The sequence below is a fragment of the Nematostella vectensis genome, chromosome 3 (genome assembly GCF_932526225.1).
Source record: "Nematostella vectensis chromosome 3, jaNemVect1.1, whole genome shotgun sequence".
Taxonomy (NCBI): domain Eukaryota; kingdom Metazoa; phylum Cnidaria; class Anthozoa; order Actiniaria; family Edwardsiidae; genus Nematostella; species Nematostella vectensis.
In genome coordinates this window covers 11192720-11215368 of record NC_064036.1, presented here as the reverse complement: position 1 = coordinate 11215368, position 22649 = coordinate 11192720, and the positions used below count along the sequence as shown (strand labels likewise).

Here is a 22649-nt window from a genome sequence, read left to right as displayed (position 1 = left end):
TTGAGTGACTTTCCTTTGAAGATAATGCGCCGTACTTTTAAGGTGATATATTACCATAACGCTCTCTTCGGTAAAATGGATTTTTATACCATCTTTTGAACTTCTCTGTACACACAATTTGGGTTTATTAACTGGACGAACTACTTCACATGTTTTTGTTTTGATCTACCTAAAATTTGAAATAATTTAATTCAACGGACGGAACGCACGGAGCGAAATCAACAAAATCCATATGAATCAGTTTGGATGAGATGGGATGTTTTCACGTGATAAAGTGTTTATTTATATAGATATCTGGGCCTGTTGACGCAGAAGGAGAGATCTGTCGTGACGACGGAATCATGGTTGGGGGTAATCTCATGATAACAATGGATGAGTTAACTAGAGCAAGGTAACTAATTTTGAATTCATGTTTGACCTATACTTACTTTGTTCCCTTCCCAAAAAACTCGATCTCGCTTCATTGCGTTCCAACTAAATAGAATCCTTTCCCACAAATTCCATATACCAAAAAATACTAAAGCTTATTTTGTTTTATATTATGCAAGGAGCCACTAGGAAAAATATAAACAAAATGTAAGCTAACACAACCTTACAATTTTAATTTTGCCATTTTTTGCTCCTGTCTGAACATGCTAGATATCTTCGCGAGCAGCGTTTAGCGCTCAATGCTTTTTTCGAGCTCTTAAAAGTTTAGTTTCGCGGTGGTTTTATTTTCGAAAAGGGGGCGATAGTGTGCCAGTCAGGCTGCGCAGACCCTTCCACCACCCCCCTCTCCCGGGCTCCACCTTCCCTCAATGTCACATTGTCAACGTAGCGATGTTATATCTTTTTTGGCAATGCATATTCTGCCCCTCCCTTCCCTGATTCAACTTGTAACATTATATGGTGCAAACGTCTACTTGTGAGTGTCGAGAAACATGTTTTTCTGTGAGAAAAGAATAAAAATAGTTCAGTGACGAGTTTGGCAAACAGCTTCTAAACTTGCTTGCTTTGGCGATAACCTCAAATCCCTAATAAATCATCTTGCAGACATGATAGATGAATACAAATCTATCTTTTCATTTGCAGGGGTCATTGATTTTTGTCTTGCTTTGTGTTGGTGAGAAACACACAGCTGTGCAGGTCACTCTGTGTAGAGAAGAAGTTAATGTAAGTATTTATAATTCGCAATAATACAGTTCGTGCAAAGTTGTAGAAACACTGCCAAAATATCCTATAACTTATTTAGGTTAAGTTTCGCATTTTTGTATGTATCTCCCCTTCTTTAGCATCATCAGGAAAGGATGCCATCACCAGACAACTGTTTTTAGCCTTTTTAAGATGGGGTACTCTCCAGCTGTGGTCGTTTGATTGTACTGAATATATGTTACTTAATTATAATGACTTAAGGTAATTTTATTATTAAGCAGAACATTGGCCCGAAGTAATCATTTCTTCTTTTAGTAACATTTTTCAAAATAGCAAGATTATTGCAAAGGATATAGCAAAGAACGCGAAAGGCAAAAAGTACTTTTAGCTCAAAATAGTAGTACTAGCGGCAATATCAGGTATCTTGTTGTTTGTGCAATGACGACTCAGTAAAGTAGGGCACAATTCCACAAACGTGTAAACTTAGACTGCACATATTTCAAGTATAATACTTGCTATGTTTTTGTAAAGGATGTTAGACATCCCTGTAAGTGCTTTCAGCAATAGTCCAAGGCTTATTATATGGAGCATTGTTTGTCTAAAAACATTTTTTTCTAATACAGCATTTGAATAGAAACATATTAGTAAAGGAACAATGCCGCTATTATTTAGTTGTCGGCCTTTCATAAGCGAACATGCAGGCTAGATTAGTATTATAAAGCAGGTTTTCAATCGTAACAACAGAAATGGATTTGACGAGAACAGTTAAAGCTCAATAATAATTGATAAAGAACTGTTTTTTTTTTCGCGATTTGAAATAAAAAGCACCTACCGAGGGCTTTTCAAGAGCCCAAGAGTTATTTTTGACATGCTTCCCGCTGCGTGATTGATTCAAACAAACTGACAATTGTTTCTTTTTATGGACCTTTCACGGCCCCATTGTAAAAGATAATGAAACACATGAGATTCATAGATCCTCAATTCGGCCTCTTCATTGCTCGAGAAAATCCAGCGTTTTCTTCGGCCGCGAAATAATCACGGAACTTTTGGTAGGTACCTTTGCGGCAGTGCCCGCAATGAACGCTGGGTATCTAGGAGCGATGTTTGCTGCATGTCCAACTTGCATTCGGGTTTTGTAATGTAAGCTCATGGTCATTTGTAAATGTTAGTCAAATTTTAAGTGGGTACCCTCATAGTTAGTACTAACTATGGTACACTACACGAGTCCACAACCAGCATCCTTTCTTACGGCAAAAGCACACACTAATGAGAGCAATGAGCATTGCTGCGAGAGCAACATTAACGATTTAGCGCGCTAGTCAAGCAATGATGTATAGTGTGACCTGTTGCATACTGCTACTGCATAGGCCTCGCTCCATTTTCGGAAGATGTTGTTTAGTTGTTTTACACTATCACGTTATAGCCTGATTTAAAAGAGGAATTGGAAGGAATGGAGGAAGCGATCTCCCTGACTGACCAATACTGCTAGAAGTGTTTTAACGCAAGACTTCTCTTTTGTGGACGCTAGTTTGAGCGTATAATCCTCGTTTGCTAATTAGATAACATTCTATTTCATCAAAGTGACAGAGCAAAAAGATGGCAAGTTTTCCCAAAATAAGGTCTGGTTAACTTCGGTAAGCTTGAATGTCATGTTAACCAACTTATCAAAAAGTCTTTTTCTCTAATGGATTCGTCGAGATATGAGGCTTGAAGTGCAATTTTCAAATGTTTAAAGTATGAATTCTCCTCGTTTTTAGGGAGAAGTCGGGCTCTGATCATAAATTAAGCCAACTTTGCTCGCTAATATCTAAATTTCATCTAAATTTCTTTAAAATTTGGAATTAAGCTTTTGGTCAGAGGAACTCCTTGTTTGCGGAATCTTGATCTTATATATTAATAACTGGAAAATTTTATGCCATTTTTTTGCTCTGTCGATCAAAGTAGGAACCGCCATCACCAAATTTTTGGAAAGAAACTGGCGAAATAAAATCTTGCGTGACATTAGGTACAGACATCAAGCCTCCCACACCCTAAGGCATTTTTACTCGGCGAGTTGCGCACATGATAGGGGGGTGTCTTCATGGCCAAGGAAAACAATATTGCGTACTTGTGACTCCAAGTAAACGCTTGTAAGTCGGATAACTTCTACCCGGCCCCAGAGAATTAAGCGCAGCTTGAGTTTACGCAAGCCCCTCGAAGGTTCAACTAAGAGCCCTGTGCTTGGCTTGCTTGTCAGTGACTGAGAGAGGGTACCCTCATTCTAACAATCCGGTTCATTCTCCTATTCGTTTGACAACTTTACTTTATCCCACACATAATCTTACCTAGACATGGCGGGATTAGTTCCACCGTGAATAATACAGAACTACCGAAAGCCCTTACTTACTTACACGCAAAGTGTCTTTCACTACCCTACGGCCATTGTACGATTTACTCACTTATAGCCCTACTTGACGCCATGACAACGCTGTGGTATTTACAAAGCATAGACTGGTGGATAACTTTTGGAGGGTATCCCGATTGGCTAATCTTTTACAAGATTGTAATAATATAATGCGACGGAAGTGCGTGGGATAAAGGCCGTGATGACGTCGTGTTGTGTTGTTCGCGCGCTTGTTTGCGTAGAATGATCCATGGGGAGTAGAGCTGTCAGTCTTGCGGGCTTTGCGCTTTGTTTAGTGCCGTTTTGCATTGATTACTAGTCCGTGACGCGCTAGTTGTAACACTCTAGTAAACCTCTTTGACTTTTACCTCTGACTTTGCACGCAGCTCTGCATACAAATTCCAGCGCCCGCCGTCGCGCCATCGTTTTCGGGGTAGCCTTACCTTGCAAGAGTGCATGCAGCAAGTCCGAACGTTCATGACCTGTGTTATTGATTAGAATTCCCAACAGCGATGCCTAGCACTCGTACTCGGAGCAGATCGTGTGAGCTGCTCACCGCCAAGCTAGCCGAGTCGGGACTCATAAGAAAGTGCTCCGGACCGAGTTTTGCAAGACGCACCAAGCACAAGTCCAAGAGACCTGCAGTGGACAGGAAAATCAAGGAGGAGTACGAGGATGAAGACGAACTTAGTAAGTGCTATACAAGGACATACATTCAACCCTCGAATAGATAGATGAATAACGTTTGCTTTTGCCATATATGAACCATATAAAATATGATTTTTCTCAGTGCAATAACAAACACTGTTTGATGCTGCTTGTGAATCATACTTGTAACGGTGATCAATGCGTGTGGGCCGATTTACGAGACTGTAGTTCCATTTTATCTGTACCTTTCACCGTGCAAAATTATTTATAATGATTTGCAGAACTTTGATTTATAACATTGGCTAGCCTTATTATTAGTTTCCTGGTCATATAAGAAGTGTGCGTAATATGTTATTCTAAATGCTTTTTTACAAGACCCCTGGGTCAGTGAAACACCATAACTCTTCCACGCTCGAATAAAACCTTCGCCCCCATAGATCCATGGTATTGTTAGAAAACCATTGAACGTCAATCGAATGGATCAAATTTACTTTTTGAAGTTGTAATTATTCCCCCGAGCCCTCGAGTCAAACATGCGCACGAGACGTTTTACCTTTTTAGATAGTTGGCGAAACTTTTCATGTTAATTAGCGATTTTTTTCCTCTACGTTTTTCTAAAGATTGTTTTAGGTTTCTTTTGAATCGTAGCACGTATCCTTTAAATAATTGCGTTTGTAAGTTTTTTAACGGTCCGTAAGTGGCTGACCTCCCCTATTGTCTTGGTCCTTTCCGCTTCACTACAAAATCGGTCGTCAAAGGAGTATTTAGTGATTGATTCGTGTGCGAACCGACATGTGGTGTCCCGTGTAAGCGTGTACCCATGCCATTCAAATGCTGCAAAGTGTCGCTGCAGACTTGCTACACTCCATTACTTGGCTAAATCATGGTAAAGCGTTGCAAGCGAAGGGAGAATTTTGAAGAGATCATGGGTAGAGTAAAGTTTTGACAATTTTCTTGTCGTATCTCTGTACGGTGTTGACATGTTTTGCGGAGTGCTAATGACGGTTTTATGTCTTATAAATCTTCCCAGCAGTCGAGACCTCACCAGCGCGGGAAATCAAACACCGTGGCCTGACTGGCAATGGTCTCACCTTAAAAACCAAGAAAGAACAGCTAACCGAGACTCTGAATTGGTGAGAAATGCACTCTCATATAGGCTATGAGCATCCAACGTAAGCAAATAAAAAGGTCACCAAATTTGTGCCATTATAGGTTATCGGCCCTGTTATATAGCCCTTTGCTATTTTCGTGTGAGTATTGTCATGCCATGATAATCTTGTGAAGGGAGCAAAAGTATTTCGCAGGTTTTTATTAGAGTAATTACTTTGAATAGAAGTAATCATCTTTTTCTTTTTGTTTTGAACATTAATTTAAAGCACTTGGATTTTAGAATTGAAGTGATTTTTGCATGCTTGTACGCTTGTGTTGAATATCTTACACGTTTTTAGCACTTTATGAATTCTTTTATAAGCCATCTAGCGGTAATAACTCTAGAGAAATATTCTGAAGCTACAGCAAGCCTTACGGCACTTGATTATTTTATATCGGATTTGATATTCTTACAGACCAGGAAATCTTTCTAATTGCTATGTGTTTCCTAAGTACAAGAGGTTTAGCCTCTAATCCTTAACTTTGGCAAGGTATCCAGAGTTAGAAATCCGCTTGTGAAAACTCATCAAGTACCATTTTGCTATTGAATTCTCGAGTACTATTTGATCCATTTTATCGCGCTAAATATTCTACCAGTGGCTACAAACATCCACCGGAAACTTGGTGAAAAACTATTCTGAAAAAAACAAAACATGGAACTTAATTCAAACAATCACGAAATTACAATTGTAAGCGCCTGGGTTTCACACCTAGAAGTCTTCCGTTCTATTGGAGGTTGCACGCAAATGTACTAATTACTGTCGACTTCACAAAGGACTTGGACTAGCCTTCTGTTACTATTTTTATCCATTGAGCAAGCTAGTATTCTGTTTCTGTCAACCTATGTAAATTCATGTCAATCTAAGAATAAATGAATTTTTCTAAGTTCAACAACACGGCTTCAATGCAAACATCCATTTCTCTATGCATTTTAGTTGAGGAATGTTGACGCGTTTCTGGTGGGATTTCAAAGGGCTGCCTAAGTACTGCGTTTGCAAGATAAGCAAATAAAATAGTTCATTAAGTTTTTCACATTCAAGAAAAACGCGGTTTTTGTAGAGTAGGACGAACAGTAGGAATTATTTTGAGTTTCCTGTTGTTTTTTGTCTTCGTTTGTTATATACGATGTATTCGTAGTAAATTATCTCGGTATTATTTCCGTGCGAATAATAAGTGAACATCCGGTTTATCATGTTTTTTTTGCGCAAATGCAAGAAACGTGACTAACAGATAAAAAAACACCGTTTGCGCTGCAGTTATGTTACTATTTAAAAGCTTTAAAGCTTTTAAAATAGCTTTTGCATCAAATTTTAGTTTGTGGTGTACGAAATACATCAAATTTCCATTCTAGGAAAATCAAAACATTCAAGATGTTTACAAATTATTGTTATTGTTCTGATGGAAGCTGGCGGTGCAGCAAGGTCAGAATGGCATCTGCACCCCCAACCCCCCTCCCCTATGTCCTTAACAAAACGAAAGAATAGCATGGTGAACCTCACCCTGGCGCAGGAGAGGGAGCAATTTTTTCTAGAGCAAGTACAACCTAATGTGATAATTTTCCTTTAAATGGGGGGAATATTTGATAGACTTGAGAAATGAGCATTGGAAGATGGGTGGAGGGTTCGTATGATAAACTTGAGGATGAAGCATTATAAGGTGGATGGGGAATGGTATGATAGACTAGAGGATGGAGCATTTTAAGGTGGATAGGGGCTTGTATGATAGACTTGAGAATGGAGCATTATAAGGTGGATTGGGGTTTGTATGATAGACTTGAGGATGAAGCATTAGAAGTTGGATGGGGGTTTGTATGGTAGACTTGAGGATGAAGCATTAGAAGTTGGATGGGGGTTTGTATGGTAGACTTGAGGATGAAGCACTAGAAGTTGGATTGGGGTTTGTATGTTAGACTTGAAGATGGAGCATTATAAGGTGGATGGTGGCTAGTTTGGTCTGTTTTCTACTGGTAAAAATTCTGCAACCACACCTTCATAAGTTGAACTTACAAATAAATTACTTTTCATTTATATGCTGATATCAGATTTAAGAGATGTCATGGGGGGGGGGATGAGGGGGTGGCCCATGGGTGACTGCATCTCTCCCACCGGCGATATTTTTTTTTATTTCCTCTATTTCTAATAAAACATTCTATCTGAATTGATCTAGATTGAAGTGCCAGCAAATCTTGCTATTTATGAGTTATTCTTGTCCTCAAGGCGATAGTTAGGCCATGAGACTGTTCTATAAAGCAAGATTATTGAGCCTTTTGAAATTTTAATTAAAACTTGAAAGAGGCATTTGTTTCGGTTTATTTGAAAGTTAGCATACTGTTTTGCCCTAGGCTAGAAAATAGCCATACTCTTTCTTGCATGTTAATGCTTTTTGTGCTGTTGCCCTTGGCTATAATAAATGGAATATCTAAGACCATTGCTATACAATAAACATTACTTTGTTTTTCGTTTTTATGTGTTAGTTCTCGGCATAATAAAGAAAGGAGTCACAGTAAAAATCACCCTCGCGAGCCAGGGCGACGTGGAGAACGGAAGCGATAGTACGTGCATCGCCCAGCAACTCCGAGGATGAGTAAAAATGCAATTTAAACCGTAAAATGGTGATCGCGGTTGCTAAACGGAATTGGCCCTTTATGAGGTATAAAATACATACAAGGGTGGCCACTAAATTGAGTTGACTGTTTAATTGTCGTTATAATATCTCCTGCTTGTCCCTGCGGTTATCAGAATAAAGACGAACTTTAATTCTTAATTAATTGCCCTAATTACACCACCCTTTAAACCAAATCCGCTCTCTGCTGCTGCTGACTTGTTTACAGTTTTCTCGCTCAGATTTTTCTAAATGGATGTAAACAGTTAGATGTAAAAGTTCCCTAGATATCCCTAATATGCTTTAAATATTGTTTAAAATATGTTTTATAATATATTTTAGACAAAATAGATAAAGAAATGAAGAGAAAAATATGTATATGGCATAGAAACTGATGACCGGCAAATAAAGGCATAATTGCACGACATGATGTTCTCATAAAAAAGCAACTTCCTATATAACGTGCTACCCACACCTTGAAAGCCTATCTCATTCCGAGTACTATTACAGTCCGTCTGTGTTGTGCCATTTGCGCTTGGATGCGACATAAATAGCGTTAAAGGGTGGGGCATACTTTGTGGATTTGCGCCTTTGAAAGATGATCTGGATGCAAAAGTCCATTACCAGACAAACTGTTTTTGTTGATGTGATGCTATTTATACCTGGATACCAGATCGCTATCTTTTGATATCCAATACTTGTGATTATGCGATTCGATCGATAATCTCATTTACAAAGGATATATTTTTATGTGCCCGTTATCTGAATTCCGTAGCAAGACATTAATCTTCTCTTTTTTTTATTTTCGTAATCTTGTGATTCACTACGAAAAAACAGCATAAACACATTAGAGAAAACTAAAAACATCTGAAAAAAAAAAACAAAAAAAAATCAAGAAACGTAAAAATGACAAAAAAGATGAATAGTTAATGATAACCATGCGTAAATATTCTTTACTTTTGATTTCTTACATACAAGTGAACTTGTCCCTTTGTCTTATTGTAACGAGTCAAATCTAATATCAAATCTTTTGTCGATGTGTCTTCCCAAACATCTTTAAAATGATTGTTGTTAGATAGTGTTTTTTTTTTCTCGGATCTACAATTGTCCACTCTGAAAAGCTACGCGAATCGTACATCGGCTTTGCGACTTGCTAATAAAGTGGGTACACATTTTTTCTTTATTTAAACTTGTCCCAAAACCCCCTTGTAACACTTTTTAACAATGTCCTTTTTAATTCCTTTCGGTTCATTATAATTTTTCCTGAATTTCTGCCGCTTCCTTAATCTTTGCTTTTTCAGATGAATGAAAATACCATGTCACCCGAACCTTTACACAAATCCGTGATATTAGGCAAAACAAACTTAAACAAGATTCTCAATTGTCGTGGGTTTACTATGAACGATCTTGTGGCTTTTGCTTGCGTCTTTGATAAAGTCAAGTTTGTTTGCGTTTAGCATGTTTGGCGGCATATCAAACGTTTTAAGCCACTTTTGTTAGTTTGACACTAGAATTTTAACTTGTGAACATTGTTCTCCTTTTTTCTTACTTGCAACGGGTTTTAAAGACGCCTTCGAAGTTGATTCCAAACAGTTTTCTCTTTTTATAACAAAAAGATGACCATGAACAAAATGTGTTTTCTGCCTTATTACCGAGTCTTTTTTTAGGATTAATGAAGTAAAAATTGAGTTTGGGCTCGAATCTTTGTGTCAGTGAGTGTTTCTAGAATTTTATCAACCTCATCGTTGTAATATTTTCGACCCTCTATAATACCTTATGCGACTAAAGCCAGCAGCACACGATGAGGAAAATTTCACTCGTGCACTTTGCCCACTGCCTCGCGAGGCCAAAAAACTCATAGTTCAAGCAGGAGACAATTTTGCCTCAGTTGCTCGCCAGACGTAATTTCGTTCGATCGACGTCCGCACACAGTGAGTTTTTGGCCTCGGATGCAGTGAGCAAATGGCATGCGTGAAATTTTCTTCACCGTGTACGCCGGACTTAAATGTTTCTACAATTGTTTGGTTATCTTTCCTGTATTTTCGTCTATATTACAGTCTCCGGAAGGAACTATGTAATGTGCTGTGATTGTGTGTGAACATTATGTAATCAGTTTTAAACCTTCAAGCCGGCTATGCGTCAGAGGGTACCCAGTATTGTATAATGATTTTCCCCGATTTAATTTAGAAAACTTTTGCGAGAGAGTGTTTTTTTCGATTTAACAGTTATCTTCTTTGTTTCAATAACACAGGCTCGTAAAGAACTATGTGATATTTAAGGGAATATGTTTAGCTGTATAACACCTTTCTTGTTTTAGGCTCGACGAAAACTATGTTATGTGCGAAGGAGTGTGCCTTCCTCGGTGTATCCTGTACGCGCATTATCTCGACTTCTGCCGGCGACACAAGATTGAGGCCGCGTGCGCTGCAACGTTTGGAAAGGTGAGTGGGCGTGGCTTATCATTGGTAATGTTTTTGACCTAGCTTGTGTGGACGAGAGTGGCATCTCACTAACTTAAACCCCTGAGTGAGCGAAAACAGCTCAAGCCAGGTTGGGATTTCCGTGTAGAATTGAATAAATGGTCCCCAGAAATGTTGAAGTATAAGTTCGAGTTAGCGTGAAGTTTTTGTTTATTTCCGATTTCTAGTTATCGGGGTTTCGCTTTTTTTTTTTTAAACATCATCAGATACAAAAGACTTGAAGAAGAAGGTTGTTTAAATTATTAGCCTGTAATAAATTAGCTTTTGGGAACCGTTATTATCAATTTTTAACCCCACTAAACCTAGTTCATTTAAACTCTCCCACCACCTCCTACGCAGTCTTATATTTTAACGAATTGCACAATTCTTTCAAAGTTTGCAAGCAAGAACTCTTAGACGACGCTCATTACAGGCAAATGACGGTGCCAGGTCCATTTGAAGCTGTCTAATGTGTTATTATAAAAGTGCATTTATTACAGCTAATCCCTTGTTATACCGCTTTTTTCTCTATATGTCGTGTGATACACGATTTGTTTTCCTGCGGAATTATAAACGGCTTTTGACCATTTCTTACAAAGCCTTGTGTCAACCTGAATCAAACTTCTTATGTATCATCACGACAAATTATTTCCGCAGAGAAACAAAGAACGAAATTAATTTTTTTTCATCAATCTCTTTCTTTGGTTTCGCAGACTATACGGCAGAAGTTTCCACAACTAACAACACGGAGGCTTGGGACCCGAGGACATTCAAAGTAAATACACAACATGCATTTGGTCTTCACTTGACGCCGTTTTCTTATGTTAATCTTTAATTCCCCTCTTAATTAACTTCAGCGCGTTGGATGCATTAAATCATTTCGCCGACTTTATATTGTTGTCTAACTTGTCAACCTTTAATTCCTTTCAGGTATCATTATTATGGTATTGGTATCAAGGAATCGTCCGCGTATTACCATTCCGTGTACTCGGGAAAAGGTCTTACAAGGTACACGAACCGAGCTAGCGAAAAAAGTGTTGTTATTTCGCCCGCCACTTGAAGCAGTCAAAGTCTTTTTTGGACGCTATTGTTTAGTTCCAAATTGGCATTGCAAACAGGGACCGTGATTCGAGTTTATTGACTTACGTAAGCGTCCTTTTCTGGTGCAATAAACATATTTGTAAGAAAGGAAATTGCATTCTCATGTTGACTTCGATTGCCTTTGTACTCGCCTGTCAATCTTGCTCATTTTCGCATTTTCTTTTTATTACTTTTAAATCCCAAATCTTTATCATCTTTTATCTTTCATCCAGAAAATTCTCATTAATGATATAAACTTGAAATCGTTTTGTCTGGATGGTTTTAAGCCTAAGAGAAAAAATACGCTCACTTATCTTATCTTTTTTACAATATTTGGATTTTATTCAGTCTTATTTCGGAATTCGTGATCAAGCCGAGATCTTATAACAAAATTCGCCATTACAATTAGATTTAATAATTAGGTTAATGTCTTTTTCATTTTCTTTGTTGTATGGACACTGATGTTACCGCAAATAAATAAATACCTGAAAATATTATGCTTAAAAACCCATAGACACGGTCATCAAGAAGATTGTCAAAGACCATCCTTGGTATTTTTTTTTTGTTTTCCTATTTGGAAATATTTTCTTATCTATAGAATATGTGATATACGTTTAAACAGTATTTAAAGAAAAAGCATTGTAGGTCTTTTTCCAAAACATCGCGTTTTTTAGCGCGTTTCATCAAAATATGTTACGGGTATTTGCTGACGTTTCCTTTGCGTGGGGCCTGTTGTTCTTAGTGACACACTGTCGGGACTAGCTTGATTACAAGACTAAGGCAACTGACGGGGTCAACAGCAAAGGGGAATGCTGAATCAACGAAACACTGTTTCATTGCAAAACAGTTTATATGTGCGTCTATGTCAACATTGCAGCGGATATTCGAGAATTAGTTCGAACGTCATAAGCGCACGCACGGAATTTTTTTATATCAATACTTTCATTATATTTCAAATGCTTTTGAAGAGATTGTCCCTTAGGCGTATTTTAAAACAAACACAACATGAAAATCAAGCAGCTATGTTCTCTTCGCTTGCTTTTGTCTCTGCGTTTTGTGAGACTAGGAAAATCATCCTCTAATATTTTTCGACTGTCTATTTGTCTGCCTTTATCGTGAATTATGGAATCATCATATCAATGATTGTAAAATTGGAGATTGAAGCCAAAACCTTGCTAGACTTTTCGCCCCATGGTAGATTTCTGGTTTTTGTCCTTTTTCTTTCGGTAGAGATAGGGGAGGGGATGGTCCCAGTCAAACCGTTAGAATTTGCAGTTACCGTGGAACCTGGATTTAACGATACTGGATTTTACGATAACCTCGATTTTTCGAAACGTTTTTTTTTTTTTTTTTCTCCCGGCGGAAATACAGTGGAATGTATAAGAAATTACCTCGATCTAACGATATTGGATACAACAGTATTCTTGATTTTACGATCTTTTCTCCGAAGCGTAATTTTTACCTCGATACAACGATAGTACTGATTCAACAACAAAGAGAGAAAAACTCAAGACGCCACACACATACAGTACAATTAATCGATTTTTTTACTTGACAGGCTGATAACAGTCTTACAGAGAGTAACTGTACAGTCTTTCACAGAGTACAGTTACAATATTATTATTTTGTAAAAGTTGGTTATTAGCCCGACCTCGCTACAACGATATCTTCAATGGATTTTCCTTTATATTGTAAAATCGAGGCCCTTTTTGTAACGATACCTCTATTCTACGATACATTTTCTTTCTTCCGAGGCATGTCTTAAAATCCAGGTTCCACTGTATTTAATTGTCCGGCTTCGAAAAAATATCGTAATTCCAGTTTTGAAAACGGAAGAAGTATGGGTTGGATCCCCCATGTTTGGCCAGTGTGTGTGTGAATCGTTCCCAAATTTTGTAGTGTCTCAGTTTGTTTCTCTGCTTCATGTTACTTATAATCTTCTTTTAATCCTTTTCTAGATTTTCAGGCTCTAAAGCCAAGAATGAGGTGAGAATTTACGGCTACTCGCGGTCCCGCGGACAAACGGGATAGCAAGAATAAAGAGGGGAGGGAAGAAGAGCTAAATAGCAGCGGTAAAGGTCTTTGCAGGCCCGTACACAAAGGGGTGCGCGCACCGCAAGGCTGGCAGTCAATAAGTGGGTCATTTCTTTTTGCAAGATTATCAAATTGTATCTTTTTTTTCATGTGATACCCATGACTGCGCATCCCCCCCAGTCAATCCTTAGGAAGTGACCGCTGGGTCTCTGAGAATGTATTTGGGTAAGATATTGATTGAGTCTTCTCCTTGTACCCAGGGTAATTTTGCTGCGAGGAAATACTCACTTAGCTCCAAAACAGGCACTCTTCTACCCGACTTTCCGAACCCACAACTGCTGGAGCTACCCCAAGGAATATCACAAGATAAGGTAATAGGCGTGGTCAACAGGGCTGATCCAGGTTTGACCGAACTGAGAGATGGTGGGGGGGGGGGGCAAATAGTGGAAGTAAAATTTGTGGATCTTGGCTTTCATAAGGCGCCCATCACTAGGGGCGTACAACTGTATCATAGGATTGAGTGAGCCTTTTGCGTGCAAAGGGACGGGGGACCGGTCTTACGTGACTCAGATATCCTAATATAGATAGTGAAAGGTAACCAAATAAACTGTTATTTCTAGAACAAATGTGCCGCTTGACAAGATGTCTGATTTTTTTGTTTGCAGGTCGAAACATTTGTCATTATGTACAAGACGCACTGTCAATGCATTCTAGATACAGCAATAAATGCGAATTTCGACGAGGTATGCTCTTACTAAGATTATTCCTCCTTCCAACAGATCGACAGAGCAAAAAAAATGGCATGAAATTTTCCAATTCTCAATCCGCGAGATTCCGCATACAAGGTGTTCCTCTAACCAAAATCTTAATTTTAAATTTTAAGGAAATTTAAAAGATATGAAATTTTGATATAAGCAAGCAAAGTTGGCTTAATTTCTGATCAGAGCCCGACTTCTCCCAAAAAACGAGGAGAATTTATACTTTGAACATTTGAAAATTGCACTTCAAGCCTCATATCTCGAAGACAAAACCATTAGAAAAAAACTTTTTTGATATGTTTGTTTACATAACTTACGAAAACTATATGCAAAAATTCAAGCTTACTGAAGTTAATCAGACCTTATTTTGAGCAAACTTGCCATTTTTTTTTTTTTGCTCTGTCCAACAGATCACTACGCGCCCATCTCGTCCTTCCCATCATCCCTTGGGACCCCACGTAAATAATGGCCGACATTCTCATGATAATATTGCCTTTCTCTGCTGCAGATTAAGAATTTCCTCCTGCACTTCTGGCAGGGTTTACCGGATCATCTTCTCCCTCTCATGGACACGGAAGTGGTGTCGGATGTGGTGTGCGTGTGCGATTCTATTCTCTACAAGGTCAGCGGAACTCTCATGGTCGTAATCACCTGTATGCTAATATGCTTTGGCGTACCCATGACAGAAGCTTACGTGGGAAAGGATGCCTAATGAATGACTTAGGCCTTTAGACGAAATTGGGGCACCTCTGGAAAAAAATACTCCAAATTTTATCTAATTTTGACACATAAATTAAAAATTTTGTTTTGCTTTTTATGCTCCAGTTGTTGTTGTTATTATTGTTGTTGTCACTACTACTGTTACCATTGTCGTTGTTGTTTTCCCTCTTGTTTCCGTTTCCGTTTCCGTTTTCGTCCTCATTCGAATTATCCATTTCATATCTTGATTGCATTGACTCCTGTAGGTATTGATGGACGTCCTCTTGCCTTCCTCCATGCAAGATGTTCCTGAAGGGTAAATAGGTCCAACCTTTTCACTTTCACTTTTTTTGTATTTACCGTACCCTGCAGTCTGGCGATCTTTTAGGCGTCATATGGAATCCCGCTATCTCGTTTTGTTTTGTTATTAATTCTTCCTTCAATTACATCATTTCTTGGACGTCAAACGGGGTCCCGTTATTTTGTTTAAAGTCGTTAACCCTCCCCTCCTTCCAGTGTTTACGTGTCGGTTTTCTCTCCCCTAGGTTACTGGCTGATATCAGGTCGTTTGCGCGCCATCTGGAGGTGTGGGTTGCATCTGCAACCGAAGAGCTCCCCGAGTACGTCAAACTCGCCAAACTTCAAAGTACGTCACAATTTATTCACAGTGTGTCCTTTGTAAGTAAAAGAGTTGACAGTTCTTGTGTTTTATTATATAGTCGTGAGACGATTCGCCCAATCAATTCGCCGCCAAACGTCATTTCTCCACCTCGCCCAGGTATGGTTTTTTTTTTATTTATCACTGTGGATAATTTTAGATTGTGCCTCCAATAAGAAATTTTTTAAATAATATTTCGATCTAGAATTGTCTCTAGTAAAACATTTTCTGAATAAAAAAAAAAATCGTTCACCCTTCATTCTCACTGATCTATTTTTATTGTTAACTTATTGTTAAATTTTCGTCTCGCTTCATGACACAAGGCCGAATTTTTATTCATTATGATGGGGAGCTCTGTCTTTTTTTTCTCTTTTTTTCCTTCCCCCTCCCCCCCCCCCCTCCGCAATTGTGTGCGCTAGCCGCGTAGAACGTCTACTATTTTGTAGATTTCTGTTTTACGTGTTAACATGTTGTGACCTGTTCCGCCCTAGACCGCCCGTCCCGTCCTGAACAGCGCAGAGTTGCTTGAGCAGATGATCTGTGACCTGGATAAAGTGGACAATAGCTCAGCTGGGTCCCAGACCCTCTACGACAAAACGGAAAATGAGACGGATGAGGGACTGGACAGAGAATGTGAGCATGTTGTCTGTGTCTTGTAGATTGGAAGAAATATAATGGACATCTTGAAAGTTCGGGAATTTCTAAAGTGTTTTCCGTTATTACATTGATGAAAAAAATATATTTGGAAAAATACTTCCGTAAGCGAAAGCGCTGTTTGCGCTAAGACCGCTCTTGTGAAATGACATAGTTTTACAAGCCTCGATTTTCGGATGTTGACTGTTAAGATAAAAAGATAATGTAGCTGGTATTTATATTTTCCATTCATTCTTTAAAGTATATTTTTATCTCCTTTTTTACTTTGCAACGCACGCTACCGTGACGCCCTTGACAGTTTTGTAAAATCTTAAGAGGTAATAATATTATTTTTATTTCCCTCCATAGTCATGGAGGAGTTCAGGGAATTGCTCGCGAACCAGTCGTGCGTCGAGAGTTACGTCGAGTGGCTTGACAAGACTGTGGAACAGAAAGTCATTCAGGTACTTTCTTGAGTAATACTCAACTTGAGTAATACTCAACTCAACATATCTCTCGTAGTCTTTATGTAGGCTTCTTTAACAAGAGAGTGAAGAGAGATCTCTTGTAGTCTCAAAGCCGCATTGTCACCAGTTTACTTCCGTTCAATACGTAACAATCTCCGATTTTTAACTGAAAACGCGAAAAATATTTTAAAATATTGAAAGCAGTGTGTCTATTGAAAGCTTCTTTAAGTATGTGATTTATAATTTAGAGCGGATGGCCTGTTAAATATCTTGGATTCTAATATATTTTTTTGTCTTTCAATGGTTATGGTTTCCGTCGAACCTCCGGAAGTAAACTGGTGACCATGCGGCTTTAATGCAGGCTTCTTTAACAAGAGAGTAAAGAGAGATCTCTCGTAGTCTTAATTTAGGCTTCTTTAACAAGAGAGTGAAGCGAGATCTCTCGTAGTCTTTATGTAGGCTTCTTTAACCAAAGAGTGAAGAAAGATCTCGTCTCGTAGTCTTTATGTAGGCTTCTTTAACAAGAGAGTGAAGAAAGATCTCTCGTAGTCTTTATGTAGGCTAACAAAAGTGTTAAGAGAGATCTCTAGTAGTCTTTATGTAGGCTTCTTTAACAAGAGATTGACGAGAGATCTCTCGTAGTCTTTATTAGGCTTCTTTAACAAGAGAGTGAAGAGAGATCTCTCGTAGTCTTTATGCAGGCTTCTTTAACAAGAGAGTGTAGCGAGATCTCTCGTAGTCTTTATGTAGGCTTTTTTAACAAGAGATTGACGAGAGATCTCTCGTAGTCTTTATGTAGGCTAACAAAAGTGTTAAGAGAGATCTCTCGTAGTCTTTATGTAGGCTTCTTTAACAAGAGATTGACGAGAGATTTCTCGTAGTCTTTATGTAGGCTAACAAAAGTGTTAAGAGAGATCTCTCGTAGTCTTAATGTAGGCTTCCTTAACAAGAGATTGAAGAGAGATGTCTCGTAGTTTTTATGTAGGCTTCTTCGGCGAGAGAGTAAAGTGACATCTAACTCGACGGATCTCATGTAGTGGGAGTAAGAATATATCCATGTCATTGAAAAATAGTTGATGACTTTTTTGTTTGTTTGCAGTCGTGTGTTGAGAGCGGACTGGAGTTCAAAAATCGAGCTCAGGAATTTCTGTTACGCTGGTCATTCCTCGGTGCTCGGCTTATGCACAGCCTTACGCTAAACGCTTCCTCCTGTTTCGGTATGTCTGCATTGCCTCGCCCCTGTTTGATCACCCACATGAAATAGTCTTCTGTTCAATAGCCGTCGTTTTAGAGACTGGCGAAACAGATCCATTGTAATCACACAGATGACCCTTTTTTTGTTAACCTACACAAGCGAAGAAAGCGCGGGCAGAGATGCAAATATGGTTATCGCGCGTCTGAGAATCAACGAGAGTGAGACGAGGAACGAAACGGTTCCTTCTCTTCGTCATTCTCGTCTCCGCTTACTACACACTGACGTGAAGGATTTTCACACGCGCATGAGCTAATATGATTTCTCTATTAGTCTCAGTTTCCTTCGGTAAAGCCATCACACTCAAGACATAGCGCCACATATTCACTCCTTAAATCGTCTTAAATATATCTTATGGCGTCCTCATCTTAACACAGGTTCGTTTCATCTACTGCGCATGCTCTTGGATGAGTACATTCTTCTTGTAATTGAGACGAGGTTCTACAACGAGATGGAGGAAAAACTGCAGGAGTTATTAGACCGGCATCTGAGAATGGGTAGGTAAAGTGTGATGTTAGACCAACACCAAGAATGGGGGGAGGGTAGGTATAGTGTGTTTTTAGACCAACACCATAAGAATTTGGAGGTCAGGGGAAGGGAGGGTGAAAAGATTGGAGGAAGAAGATGCTTGTCTCATAATTCTCACCTCGGGTTTGTTCGTCCTCAGGGGAAGGTATTGACAAAGACAACTCACCCCTTCGCGTTCAAACAGTAGTTACAAAGACCAAATTCACAGTCCCAGATGAGGAGACCCTTGTATCAAGAAAAAGAGACTCCATGGACGAACCTCCATCAAGAACAACCAATAGGAATAAGCGTCTCAAGTCACGTGATGATAGTTACACAAAGTCAAAGCCCAAGAAGCTGCAGAGCCCGCGATCAACACAACATAAGGACTGCGGAGTCCATTTCAGCGGTCTTCCACCAACTCCTATGGAGCCAAACGGTTTTCCCATTCCCTCTCTAAAGTATTTTAACTCGCCTCAGAACGGAATCTGTCCCACGGCGCTTACGCCGCCTGTGTCTCCGGAGATGACCAGCGGTCAGTATCCTAGCAACGGTCACGCGCTTGTGACGTATACTGCGTTCTCGGCGGATAAAGGATCGTGCGAGTATAGCGATCGTGACGTGCCTGATCCATCGTCGGACATGATTGACAAACTTGTGTCACAACACTTCAACAACTCCGGCCTTGGGGGCTTTGTAAATACGAGATATTACCCCGGAACTCGGCACGAGTCGCAACACTACATGCCTCCCCGCCAGGTAAGACAGGGCGTGGGGTATATGGCTTGGTTTTTAAGGGGGAGGGGGTGGGTCATCCAACAAAGAAGCCAGGTAAAGTCAGTCACATATGAATCGCATTCGATCATGTCTCGAGGTATTAACCAGTGCTATACACATACTGAACATTTCATTCCTTCTTTCTCTTCGCCAGCCGTACGTGACTACTCACAACCACCATTCTCATGACCACAACAACAACCTTACCACAGCCTTCCCATTCGGCGGCCAACGGATGATGACGCCCGCACATGCGTACTACCCGCAGCACACGACTGCGCATGTACCTATGATGACGTCATGTCAGGGGGTGTATGTGGAGGCTGGTCATGTGACCATGGAGGGGGAAGATGGTGAGGGAATGAGTCATGAACAGGAGGAGTATATTGACATCGCGGTCAACAAGCTCTTCAATGGAGAGTGCGAGCTAGAGAAGGTTGACTGTGTGGACGGAGATAGCGAAGCATTGCCCGCCATAAACTCGCTACTGCTCACCGAGTCTTCCGTGTGATTCCTGTGGTGTTAGGCTGGGCCATGTTATCATGGGATCCCTGTTGTGTTAGGCTGAGCCATGCTACCATGGGATCCCTGTGGTGTTAGGCTGGGCCATGCTATCATCGGATCCCTGTTGTGTTAGGCTGAGCCATGCTACCATGGGATCCCTGTGGTGTTAGGCTGGGCCATGCTATCATCGGATCCCTGTTGTGTTAGGCTGAGCCATGCTACCATGGGATCCCTGTTGTGTTATGCTGAGCCATGCTACCATGGGATCCCTGTTGTGTTAGGCTGAGCCATGCTACCATGGGATCCCTGTTGTGTTTTGCTTGGCCATGCTATCATGGGATCCCTGTGGTGTAAGGCTTGGCCATGCTATCATGGGATCCCTGTGTTGTTAGGCTGGGCCATGTTATCATGGGATCCCTGTGGTATTTGCTGAACCATGCTACCATGGGATCCCTCTTGTGTTTTGCTTGGCCATGCTATCATGGGATCCCTGTGGTGTTAGGCTGAGCCATGCTACCATGGGATCCCTATGGTGTTAGGGTTGGCCATGCTATCATGGGATCCTTGTAGTGTTACTCTGAGCCATGCTATCATGGGATCCTTGTAGCGCTAGGCTGAGCCATGCTATCATGGGATCCCTATGGTGTTAGGGTTGGCCATGCTATCATGGGATCCCTGTAGTGTTAGGCTGAGCCATGCTACCATGGGATCCCTGTGGTGTTAGGCTGAGCCATGCTATCATGAGATCAGTGTGGTGTTAGGTTCGGCCATGCTATCATGGGATCCCTGGGGAGCTAGAAAAGTTCAAATTATTATGGAATCCCTGATACTAGAGTAAATATGGGAACCCTGTGGTACTGTGTTATGTCATGGAATATTAATTACCAAGTGATAAGTATGATAAGGTATCGTGGGTGCCCTGTGGTACGAAAGTGGGTTATATGATGTAATCTCCGCGTCCATTTTTTATAGCTCCCCATTCCTGATTTCTTTAGATTTCAAGAGACCGTTCTTTAACAACTGCCAAGGGAATCAAATAGACAAAAAAGACAAAAATACTCATTCTAAATTACTAAATTGCCTTTTGACAATAATGATTTTTTTTTGCTTTAATATGCCTAAGTCGTTCGCTTACATTTTATTGTATTAAACTTGGATTCACATTGAATTAATTGCGTAATTCTGCGAGCTGATCAGTGAAGGCGTAAATTGGTCATTTGGACACTCATTTGGATTGAGTGTACCACCATTGTACATTATATTTTTGTATTTTAACTCAGAGGCTATATTATGAATGATATTTTCATATATTTACTTTTATATGAAAAGTGATTATCGTAATTAGACGGAAAATAAATGACTCCAGTGGATCACAAGATAAATTAGAATAGTTATCTAGATGTATAGTAATTTTTAATTTGAAATTTATATTAAAATCAAAATTACTTGAATTTGTGTTAATCCTTCGCAAAATTGTTCATTGATTCATTCATTATTACGCGAAGACTTCAGACCTGGACGCACACAAGAAACGGTACAAGCCTGCCCACATTACTATCGAATCACGCGGTTGACCATGAAACTCTGGTTGACATGTATTTTTTATTGTTAAAGAATGTCGATCACCTACTCTTATTTGTAGTTCGGAATTTCGTGTCTTTTTTGGCATGAAATGTTTCTGAGTTTAAGCATTTGTTTACAAATTGGTCAGAAATAAAAATTAATATTTTGAAATGGAATCTAATGTAATTCTATTACATTGCTTGGATGCGCTTTAGAAGGTAGTCTACAGCTATTTTAATAAACGTTGTCAAAGAGCGTTCTGCCGCACGCACCCATACCGCGAGGTAGTATGGGTAATATATATTGTTTCAAGCTCTGCCATCCTTTATCGCCGACACGAACTTCGTTGAACGCTATCAGAATGGCAGAACAGTCTGATAATTTTCTAAATATATATCTGCGCGTCTTAAACAAGAGCAGGTTTGGCACCTATCCCGTAAGAGGTGTCAAACGGAGACTCCGTAGTTACACACAAAAAAAAAACCTGTTGGCAAAGTGCCTGAACGAAATAGCAACGGCGACCAACTGCAGGGGGAACCCAAAAAGCTTTCATACTTTGCGCTCAATTTTAAACTAGTTTAGATATAATTCACTCGTTTAATCCCCTAAAAAACTATAGTAAAACCTAGAATCTTATTTCTAGCATAGCGAACAAGGATAGTCTAGTTTTCAGTTTGCACACGTTCCCGTCCTCGCTACACCATGAGTTTTCACGTTGTCGTTTGAAGAAAAATGGCTGAAATGTATCAGACAGAATCTATTTCAGAGTATATTTCACGTCTGGCTCTTTGAATTCTCATTTGTTTTCTGCCGTCGTCTTTCGGGTTGTCGTCCCTATTTTTGTCCCTAGTTTTGCAGATACCTTTTACAATTGTACCCGGCACATAGAAAGAAGTGTCCAGATAACTCGCCAGCGAAGGTCTTCACTTTAAGACTGCGGCATATTTACTGAAAACCTGTTACAACATATATTATCCATACCACCTCGCAGTATGGGCGCGTGCGGCAGAGCACTCTTGTATAACGTTTATTGAAATACCTAATTACACTTAATTTTCGCGTCACTTAAATTTCCCTATTTTAAAAAATCGCGAAAATAAAGTGACGTGAAAATCAAGTGTCGCGAAAATTTGGATGGGCGAATTTTAAGTGAGTACACAACAAAAAGCCTTTGGGTGAAATATTACCCGTTTGGTATACTTTATAGAAATACCTTGTCTATTAAGTCATCTGATGTACATACATATAGTACCGTAAGGGGTTGAGTTGAACAACTCTGAACTGTATTTGTAGATTTTGTGGAACCAAATTTAGCCCACTCATGTTTTTGTTCCAGTTTAAATGAT

General features: G+C 39.6%; 1 protein-coding gene and 1 long non-coding RNA gene across 9 annotated transcripts; one reads left to right on the top strand and one right to left on the bottom strand.

The window, feature by feature from the left end:
* Nucleotides 1–69: 69 nt before the first annotated feature.
* LOC116603607 lies at nucleotides 70–2079 on the bottom strand. Its single transcript, XR_004290696.2, has 2 exons — nucleotides 1964–2079; nucleotides 70–1131 (listed from the first exon to the last, which is right to left on the bottom strand). It is a non-coding gene; the product is annotated as an uncharacterized LOC116603607 (long non-coding RNA).
* LOC5519977 (DNA-binding protein RFX6) lies at nucleotides 293–21191 on the top strand. Of its 8 annotated transcripts, XM_032365096.2 has the most exons (20): nucleotides 293–391; nucleotides 1072–1152; nucleotides 4013–4204; nucleotides 5193–5295; nucleotides 10230–10353; nucleotides 11085–11146; nucleotides 11302–11379; nucleotides 13410–13437; nucleotides 13746–13856; nucleotides 14151–14228; nucleotides 14752–14865; nucleotides 15209–15258; nucleotides 15488–15588; nucleotides 15662–15720; nucleotides 16092–16233; nucleotides 16603–16697; nucleotides 17800–17917; nucleotides 18330–18449; nucleotides 18620–19218; nucleotides 19391–21191. In XM_032365096.2, the coding sequence occupies exons 3-20, from the start codon at nucleotides 4027–4029 to the stop codon at nucleotides 19745–19747; spliced, it is 2517 nt and encodes an 838-aa protein (XP_032220987.2). In that variant the 5' UTR covers nucleotides 293–391; nucleotides 1072–1152; nucleotides 4013–4026; the 3' UTR covers nucleotides 19748–21191. The 8 variants fall into 8 exon arrangements, with proteins under 8 accessions (XP_032220987.2, XP_032220988.2, XP_032220989.2 ...); XM_032365097.2 differs by lacking the exons at nucleotides 293–391; nucleotides 1072–1152 and adding an exon at nucleotides 2090–2180; XM_032365098.2 differs by lacking the exons at nucleotides 293–391; nucleotides 1072–1152 and having other exon boundaries at nucleotides 3842–4204; nucleotides 5196–5295.
* The last annotated feature ends 1458 nt before the right edge of the window (nucleotides 21192–22649 follow it).

Coding starts and splice junctions, on each gene's coding strand:
- LOC5519977 (XM_032365096.2), top strand. CDS start 4,027: ATGCCTAGCACTCGTACTCGGAGCAGATCGTGTGAGCTGCTCACCGCC. Junction 14,229..14,751: donor TAAATGCGAATTTCGACGAG/GTATGCTCTTAC, acceptor TCTCTGCTGCAG/ATTAAGAATTTCCTCCTGCA. Junction 14,866..15,208: donor GCGATTCTATTCTCTACAAG/GTCAGCGGAACT, acceptor TGACTCCTGTAG/GTATTGATGGACGTCCTCTT.